Source organism: Gadus macrocephalus, chromosome 4, assembly GCF_031168955.1.
Source record: "Gadus macrocephalus chromosome 4, ASM3116895v1".
Taxonomy (NCBI): Eukaryota; Metazoa; Chordata; class Actinopteri; order Gadiformes; family Gadidae; genus Gadus; species Gadus macrocephalus.
In genome coordinates, this window is record NC_082385.1 from 10188778 (window position 1) to 10198777 (window position 10000).

A 10000-nucleotide genomic window follows, 5' to 3' on the forward strand; every position below is an offset into this window, starting at 1 on the left:
TGCACCATGATTTAAAAGTACAGCATGTGGAATAAAAGCTTCTTGGGCCACTAACATGAGACAACATATTTTATGTATGCTTTCTTTTGAAAGGCGATAATGTGTGGTCAAAAATGAAACCGCCAGCTTTCTGAAGGATGGTAAACATGTCAACGTACAGGGTCTCCATTCTGCACGCGTGATAATACAGCCTCATATTGACATCCATCACTTCTACTGTACCTCTTTAAAAAGATAAATGCTGTCAATGTTTCATGCCAGTTCATTTGAGATGCAAAGATTTTTCATCTGTGTGCAAAATGTCATCTCACCTCGATTCATTTCTGCATTAAACGTAATTGGAAGGATGATCGACTTTCTTCTGGGATTCCTTTGTGTTCGGGCCTTTGCCTCATTAGGTGAACAAGGTACACCTGGGCTACCTGTTAATTAAGTCTGACTTCTGTTCTTCAGTGCCTTTGTATATTCTTTCAGCGCGAATATCAAAGGAAATGTACATGGTGTAAATAATGTGTTGAATTATGTGTTGAATTGGCCACATCTCAGCATGAATCAAGAACCTCAACGAGTTAAAGCTTGTACTAATACACCGCACTTTAGCTTTCTAACAAAAGCTCCAGACTTGAATAGAGAGCTATTCATGGCAGCCATGAGTAACATTAGCATACCTGTTACAATGAAACGTATGATTTCCGTCAGTGGCGGAGCTAGAATGTTTTCAGTGGGGTGGCCAGGCTGAGACCAGAGATCATTTTGGGGTGGCACCTACATCTAAATGTGATAAAAGGCATCTTGAAATGTAGGGAATATTTAAGGCATGTAAACGCTGTAACTCTACATCATAATATTAATTCAGATGGTGGTGGAATTGTCAAACACTTTTACTTCATCAATTTCTTGCAGTCACCTATGAGTTAATTTTTTTTTGGATCAAAGAACATCATCAGAAATTTTTAATTTCTGACTCATTTTAAGTGACACATTCTGAAGGCCTTGTGTGTATAGATTGAACTCAGACTCTAAGACAACAAGTGCAGGTTGGTTTCAGCTTTCAGGTCTGTTAAAAAAACAAACACTAACTCAACCTTCTGATCTAACACTGTAAAAGTCAAAAGTCAAAATGCAGTGCATTTATCAGAAAGATAAATAAATTACACAACTGCAAAACGTTCATTTTTTTTACTTTTGAATTCCTGCCTCTAACATATACAAAATACATTAACTTGCCATAGATTCGCCTTACAACAGCCGTTATCTGCGATTATTGTGGTTTGTAGCAAAGCGATTCACAAAAGCACCAAAATCCAGGGCTTTTGCTCGTCTTGACTCTACACTTAAAACTCCTAGATTTCTGAGTCGAACATCATCCATGGTAGATTTAAGGTAGGTCTTGGCCAGTTTGAGTGTGGAAATGCTTTGTTAACAGCTATACTCACAGCAGGTAAGGCAATGTCTCTTTGCATAACCTGAACAGCTTTTAATGGTTCAATGACCTTTGGGAGTTCCACAATGTTAGATGGCATCTGTTCAAAACATGTGGACATAAGTGCCAGACATAATTGTTTAAAGTCTGCAAAATTGCAAAATTATTAAAAGAATAATAATTTAAAAAAAATGCAAATACGACAAGGGTGGCCACTGATTTTCATCTCTTGGGTTTTCTGCAAAATATGACAGAGATGAAAATGCGTCTGGTCTGTCTCTCTGGCCTCTTTCTCTGCATTATCATCACGATTCCTAGCATGAAAAGTTTTCTTCTCTTCATGAACATTTATCTTGTCTTCATAGTCATGTATTTTTTGTCCTTTAGTGGGTTCTGATCATCGCTTTAAAGCCCTGTTGTTATGATACGTCTCATTGTACATTGACTATGAGTTAATCACAAACCAACGTAACTCTTGTAATCGAGGCAAACTCAATTATAAGCAACATCTAATAATATGAGTTTCAGAGTGGACCTTTCCATGATCCTTTTCAGAATCGGTATTAGGAATACATTATTTTGTATATTTGTAAATAAGAAAGGAACATTTAGAAGAAAATAAAAGTTTGTAAAATAGCCTACGTGCATTATACTACAATAAACAACAAAATAAATAATGATGCTGAGAAAATGGATCTATAAATATGTTAAGGCGCAAGAAACTATTTATGGATATGTCCATTATAAATGTAGTATTATTACAGTAATTCCAGAGCATACCGAACTATTGCATGGTCGAATCATTGAAAATATAAATCATAAATAAAGGACGGGGTTGTAGCTTCTCACAAAGGTGAAATAAGTCCACGGACCGTTCTATTAAGGAGCCTCGGAATTGCTATTCATAGCAACCATGAGGAGGGATTTGAAAGTTTGCTGGCCACAGGCAAGAACCGTGGAGCGTCTCGGTGGAGAGTCTTGCCCTGGACGCGCTCCTGTGATTGGCCAGCAGCAGGCCCAGGAGTGGGTGTGAGACGCTGGGCCGAAATGACCTTTAACCCGGACAGCTTCGCCAGGGAGTCCAACTCCACCCTGATGAAAAACTCCCTTTAATCCTCTGTGGTATTGTTGTTTCGGGCTAGGTAGGACTCGGAGACTGGTAAATGTTCAACACGTGGTTTATTCAGAGGTGCAAGGTAAATGTGCTTTCACTCTGGAGGTAGGCCTAGTTAATGAAGCATCTCTTGAACAGAGGAAATAATTCAGTTTATATCGAAAATAGGCAGAATTGTAAATAAGCCATACCTACAGGTTCTTATTTACCCAGGTAAACCTTCGGTCTGCGGAAATGGTAAAGAGGCCAATGTTTTTAGTTTTCTGACTTATCTTCAAACCCATACAACTTTGTACAGTGTTGACCACTCTGTGTGCAGAATAAGCTTTTCAGAACTGGTGTTCCAATGAGGTACTGATGAATAATTTGGTCTAAATAAAGCATAGCCTAAAATAATTGACGTCAGCCACCACAACATCAGTGGCCTGGCGGGATCAGTTTGTCGAGTAGGTTGACTTCTGCTCCAATAAACCTTCCGCCCCTCGCATGTTTTATTCAATCCTGGGCCGTCTGAGCTGTCCTTATCAAACAACACTTAGGATTCAACACTTTTTTTTTTACATTTTTGGGTTAAAAAAGTGATTAATTAATTATTATTTTAACTTTTGTTTTGATTGAATTTTTTTCCAAGACCAAATAAGCAAGATTGAAGAGCTGCAGCTTTCCAATCTCGCTTTTTTTGGTCCTCCTAACCCTTAATTATTGATTATTAATAATTATTATTAGCAGTCATACTATTAGTTATTAATATTAATTATTATTTAGTCATTTTCATTCGTTCTTAACCATAACTGAGGTCGGCGATGGGTAACGTCTTCTAGGTGGTTCACTGTTCACCTGCAGTTCCGCACATCTTTAATATCCCCTTGGTCTTCACTATGGCCCGATGGTAAGGAGGTATTGAGCTATGAAGCTAAGAATATTCCTCCCAGCTTGGCCCGCCATCAGGAGTTATAAATGAGAACCGGGCGCATATGTCTGAACACTGCTGCTGTTTTGCTGTGACTGCCTGGCATTTATTTGTTTCCTGAATGCCGGCGTGGTCAGATATCAGCTAGCCACTCCGGGCGGACCCCGGTCTTCACTCCCGGGCCGTGTTGACCCGGCCCGCCAGACTGCTGACTGATGATGTGGGCTGCTCTTTTTATTCTTATTTTGGTGTCACTGAAACCAACGTGATTGCGTTTTACTTTGAAACAAAATTTTCGTTTTTCTTTTCGGGACCAGTCTTAGAGATAAAACTGAATCTGTAAAGAAACTCATATTGGAAATGGCGTTCAGAGAGAATTTGCATACACTTTCCCCACTCCGCCTGCCAAAATACAAAATGATGGGATCAATATTGTTTGTATCTCCGATATTTGGGAAGTCTCCATCCCAAACAGTTATGACATTTAATAAATATTTTTTTGTGTTTTATCCATTTGCTAGAAAGGTGTGGGATGGAAGTTCTCATTTAGAGAGATTGTTAGGAACCATTTGTTCCTACTTTCCTAATGTGTCGGCTTACGTGGGTATATGTGAGTGCCTCTGTTTATGTGTGTACCTGTGTGTTTGAGTGTGTGCCTGTGTGTGTGTGTGTGTGTTTGTGTGTGTTGGTATGTGTGCTTGTGTGAATGTGTATGTGTGTGTGTGTGTGTGTGTGTGTGTGTGTGTGTGTGTGTGTGTGTGTGTGTGTGTGTGTGTGTGCTTGTGTGAGTGTTTGTTTGTGTGTGTTTGTATGTGTTAGTTGTGTGTGTGTCTGTGTGTGTTGGCATGTGCGCCTGGGTATGTTTATACTTGTGTCTGTGTTTTGACATGTGTGCCGGTGTGTGTGTGTGTGTGTGTGCGTGTGTGTGTGTGTGGTTTGGTGTTATTGCCTGTGCGTGTGTGTGTTTTTTGGCATGTGTTGTGTGTGTGTGTGTGGTGTGTGTGTGTGTGTGTGTGTGTGTGTGTGTGTGTGTGTGTGTGTGTGTGTGTGTGTGTGTGTTGGTATGTGTGCCTGTGTGTGTGTGTGTGTGTGTGTGTGTGTGTGTGTGTGTGTGTGTGTGTGTGTGTGTGTGTGGTGTGTGGTGTGTGTGTGTGTGTGTGTGTGTGTGTGTGTGTGTGTGTGTGTATGGGTGGGTTCTAGGCGGAACCAGAGGGACTTGGCCTTGCTCTCTGCTATCCACTCCTCCGGAAAAGTACCCTTCCAATAAAGACATCCTGGTCTAGCTTCCTGTAACCATAGCGATGGGTGTTTTGTCCAATCAGATTGCTGGACTGTGTGTCGAGGAAATGCTCCACTTCCTGCTGTTTACACAGACTTCCTCCGACTACGGTGAGTTCCAAATGTTTCACTTGGTCTTGGGAAGCTTCAGAGCCGCCTGCTGCCATATTCATTGAACATTTTCGGCAATTATTTACCAACTATACAATTTACTTTCACCAGTGAATTTCTAAGAAGGTAAGTTTCGACCCTTTATCATTTATATGTAGTGTTATTGAAGCTCCAAAACTTCCACCAGGTTTGCTTGAGATTTAGTGTCTCGAATGATCTTCAGTTTTTTAAAACATCACATAACGGTGAAAATGTTTTTAACAACGGCTTACGTGTTTGTATTTTCTCCTTGTGTCTAACTGCCATAACTCTTAGGTTCAGCCAACATGTCCTACAGACCCGAGGACCAGGGAGGTGAGCCTTTGGGCTCCTGGCTTCACGCGCATTCCTGCCCACGCCTCTCCCGATAAACAACACGTCATCCTCTAAAACTACAAAGATGGCGGCTAACCACGAGGTGACCAGCAGCAGCGTCCCCCTCCAGATCCCACCCCGGCCAGATCCCACCAACTCTCTCCCGGTCCCCGTTCCGGATCCAAGTCCCATCGTCCACCCCAAGAGGGGAGTGGCCGCCGGGGCCACGCAGACCCAGGCCCCGCGGCCCCCGGGGGCCTGTGGCCCCCCGGGGCCCTACAGACCCTGCTGGAGCCTGGACCTGAAGGTGGCCGTGCTCCTGCTGACCGTCGCTGGAGCGCTGATCCTGTTGCTGTTGTACAGACTGCTACGGCTGAGGCACAGGTGACACAAAAGAGGATCGTCTAATCGTCGTATCCCACTGCGGCATGTAGAGCAGGAGGTCGAGCTGGCCACCAGCACGGTCGCTCGTTCGAATCAGCCGTCCGTTTGTGACACCGCAAGTGCGAGTGTCCCAGTCGAATGGATGACGACATCCGAGCGTCCTGAAACTGGTGTCCATCACCAGTTGATAGCGTCCACCAATCAACTCCTTTAAAGATGACGTGTTATAACACCCGGTGTGAGTGTGATAGGCCGTCACAAGCCGTTTTGAACGTCGGCCCCTTCCATCATACATCGAGGTGGACACGCCCACTTGTGATGTCAGAAGAGGCAGATTTCAAATCAGCTTGTGACGGCTAATCACACTCACACCTGGTGGTATAATATGTCACCTTTAAGCCAAATGGACACGACCACATTGTGATGTCACAATTTTGCGTGGTGTTGCTGTTATTGTTGTTGTTGTTGTTGTAGCTGCTAACGGTACTGTGTGTCGGCTTTAGGTTACAGATGGCCCGCAGCAGGCCCTCTCTGGAATACTACCGCTTCTACCACGCCGCCGGCTACACCCTCAAACATCCCCCGCCGCCCCCAGCTCCACCCGGCCACAACGGCAACACACCGGATGTTCACGCACCCATTCAAACCATGACACCGCCGCCAACATCCACCTTTATCCTCCCATCTCCACCGGCGTCCACTCCTCCTCCTCCTCCTCCTCCTCCTCCTCCTCCTCCTCCTCCTCCTCCTCCTCCTCCTCCTCTACCCCTTCTCCCCTTGCCCCCACCGCCGGTCGTCCTCCGTACTCCTCCTACGCCCCCTCCTCCTCTCATCCTCCGCCCTCGGCCTTCCCCCGAGGCCCCCCGGCCTCACTCCTCCACGCCTCCGTACCTGACCCCGCCCGCACGCCACGCCACCCCGCCCAGCCCCCACTCGTCCTGGGGCGCGGGCTCCGACGTGGCCGAGGTGTACGCCCGCATCGGGGCCTTCAGGCCCGCCCGGCTGTCCAGCCTCTCCGGCCACACGCAGGTCATCCTGTTCGAGCACTCGTCCCTCTGAGGGCCCCGGGACACTCCGGGCCGATGGGCCCCACTGAGAGCCGGGGGGACTGGCTCTGTTTGACCAGGAGGGCCACACTGCTTCCAAACCCAGGAGAACCCCTGGCCAGTGGTGCCGATCGCCGGTGGGAGACTGTGTGACACTGTGTCTGGTTTAAACGTCAACTTCAAAGAATGTGCTCGGTTGATCGATAATCAGTGATTGACAACAGTGTTCCATGTTTACCGTTGTGTTTGATGAAATAGGGAATTGAGCTGACCGTGAGGCATGGTGGAAGGATACATTTCTGTCTTCTGATTGGTGACTCTGCTCGTTGTTGTTGACCACTGTTCATCTCCAGGGGCTGTACCAGACGGGGAATAAGTCCTGGGGTGTTTGTTACTCTCTCTGAATGTGCTGGATTGGATTTGGAGTCCATTAGGGGAACATTGTGCGAAGATCCATTCATTGTACTTAATATAACTGATAATAGACATTAATGGCTTTCAACGCTATTAGAGAAAGAGAGACACTCTCTCTTCCTCTCTCTCACTCTCTCTATCTCTCTCTATCTCTCTCTCTCTCTCTCTCTCTCTCTCTCTCTCTCTCTCTCTCTCTCTCTCTCTCTCTCTTCTCTCTCTCTCTCTCTCTCTCTCTCTCTCTCTCTCTCTCTCTCACGCTCATTCTCACTATCTGTCTGTCTGTCTGTCTGTCAATGAAGACTCATCATAATGGCATAATGGGCCACTCTGCTGGAAAGAAAAGACACTTATAAAAATAAAAAAATAGTTGCTATCACCCCCAAAGTTCCATCCGTAATAGCTTGAGATATTTCTCTGTGGAGCCTCACGCTTTGCCTTAAAATGCCTGTGTGTCGGATTTGCATGTTTCTGGACCTTTGTCATCGAGTTTGCACGGCAACAGGTATAGGGTCAATTTATTTTCCTGAGCAACTTTTATCTCGACCCCCTTTACTAAAGATACATTTTCAATAATTACGTTTGTCTGGCTAGTAATTATTGCGTGCTTCTGCAGGGCTCATATGAAAACCAAACCCCTGCTACCCGGCTTGCCTATCGCTACACGCTAAAAGCTTGCTAATTTAATCCACATGTTGAACACGACCAAGGCTATCCGTGTAGACAGATGAAACAGAAAGATGAAACGCAATTAGACCTTTTAAGAGGGCACTTTATTTATCTAATTGGTCAATAAACTGGCCTGAGCCACTAAACACCTCACTCATCCCCGGTCTAAACAACCACACAGTAAGTATTATGCATGTAAATACGAGTCAATATTTCCAGGTAAATATAGCACAATACAGGGGTGAGAGTGTACCATGTAGGCTCAGTTCTGACAACAGTGACCCGGGTTTAAACCCGCCCGTGGTCATTTGCTGCATGTCATCCCCTCTATCTCCTCTACCTTCCTCTCTATCTCACTCTATAATAAAGCATAAAAAAATCGAAACGAATAAATAAATAGAGCACATAAAGTGAATATAACTTTTGGTTGAAAAAAAAGATGTCTTGTTGGTGAAAGAGCTATTATCTTTGTGGTGTTTGACACCTGTATGTGAGGTGGAGGAGGGCTGGCAACACATCATCTGGTGTCTGACGGCAGAATGGTGTGAAAGGACAACATGCAGGTGTATCATTTACATTAAAGACCCGTTGGATGTAATTTGAGCGGTGCATGGTTGCTTACATTTATATGCAATACTAACCCTCCATACACACGCACACACAAACACACACATATGCACACACAGACACACACACATATGCACACACACACACACACACAAAATATTGACGTTGTATAGAGCATTGTTCTCCTGGTGGCATTTTTTACATACTATGAAAAACTGGGTGCTTGAAATATATAATAAAATAAAAAGGAGGCTTTACAATGAAGCCTTTTATAACCCAGCAAAACACACAAGACCGGTGCTGGACCACCTGCTGGCATCTATCCATCCAATCATCCATCTATCCATCCAATCATCCATCTATCCATCCACTTATCCATTCATCTATCATCTACCCAACCATCTACCATCCATCCAACCACCAATTCATCCATCCATCTATCTATATATTGTTTTTATTTTTCCTTTATTTAACCAGATGTGCCTGTTAAACCTCCAGTTTATATAAAGCTTAAATAAAGCTACAATTCCACTTTAAATGCTCTTAAACACTTGAAGTATTTAAACAGGGACACCGGCCTGAGGCAGTCCAGCTTCAAGACCTTCAGAATCACATCTGTCTCTCTGTCTGTCTCTCTATGTCTTTAATGCCCTGGTATCAACAATTTGACTGTTGTCCGTTCCGTGTCCAACCACGCAATCTCTCATCTCCCGTCGTCGCCCCTGGGTGGTGACGCTGAGGGAGGCTTACGGAGGGGAGAAGGGTGCGCCCTGTAGCACCTGCTCAGGGTATCAAACAGCAGCGCCACCGAGGGAGAGACCGGCGCCTGTTTGATGTCTCGCTTGGGTGGCTACCTGTGAAAAGACGAGTCAAAATACCAACTCTGACCACCTGCAGGGGTACTCACTGGGGGAGAGAGAGGGAGAGAGAGAGAGAGAGAGAGAGAGAGAGAGAGAGAGAGAGAGAGAGAGAGAGAGAGAGGAGAGAGAGAGAGAGAGAGAGAGAGAGAGAGAGAGAGAGAGCGAGAGAGGGAGAGAGTGGAGGGAGAGGGGAGAGAGAGAGTGAGGCGATGAACAATAAAGAGAGAGATAGAGAGAGCGAGAGAGAGAGAGAGAGGCGATGAACAATAAAGAGAGAGAGAGAGAGAGAGAGAGAGAGAGAGAGAGAGAGAGAGAGAGAGAGAGAGAGAGAGAGAGAGAGAGAGAGAGAGAGAGAGAGGAGAGAGTGAGTGAGAGAGAGGAGGAGGGAGAGAGAGAGAGAGGAGAGAGTGAGTGAGAGAGAGGGGGAGGGAGAGATGGTGGGGAGAGAGAGAGAGAGAGAGAGTGAGAGAGGGTCGGTGGGCAGGGAGAGGGGGGGCATAGAGAGAGTGATAGAGCGAAAGAAAGAGAGAGAATGAGGCTATAAACAATAGAAAGAGATAGAGGGGGAGAGGAAGAGCAAGAGAGTGAAAAACAAGAGTTGTTTTTTCATCCCATAAAAAGGGTTAAAAAAATCATATCTACTGGTACATGAAATAAAACATAGAATACTGGGAGTTAGAGCCATCAGTCCCTAAAGGGAAGAAACAATGTGTTTTCATTGCCTCTTGTGTTGTGTTACCGTTATTAAACCGTATGTTGTGTATCCATGTATGTTCAAACGTATGTCAGTGAAAATGATTATCCTCTTTGAGTACATTAAATGACCGTGTAACTATCTATTCATACAAATTAATTTTGTGTCGGCAGTGGATC

At 44.9% G+C, this 10000-nt stretch overlaps 1 protein-coding gene across 1 annotated transcript; it reads left to right on the plus strand.

Moving 5' to 3' along the window:
• The first annotated feature begins 4807 nt into the window (after positions 1–4807).
• LOC132455982 (uncharacterized) lies at positions 4808–7607 on the plus strand. Its single transcript, XM_060050107.1, has 3 exons — positions 4808–4962; positions 5152–5574; positions 6078–7607. The coding sequence occupies exons 2-3, from the start codon at positions 5276–5278 to the stop codon at positions 6631–6633; spliced, it is 855 nt and encodes a 284-aa protein (XP_059906090.1). The 5' UTR covers positions 4808–4962; positions 5152–5275; the 3' UTR covers positions 6634–7607.
• The last annotated feature ends 2393 nt before the right edge of the window (positions 7608–10000 follow it).

Coding starts and splice junctions, on each gene's coding strand:
- LOC132455982 (XM_060050107.1), top strand. CDS start 5,276: ATGGCGGCTAACCACGAGGTGACCAGCAGCAGCGTCCCCCTCCAGATC. Junction 5,575..6,077: donor CTGCTACGGCTGAGGCACAG/GTGACACAAAAG, acceptor TGTCGGCTTTAG/GTTACAGATGGCCCGCAGCA.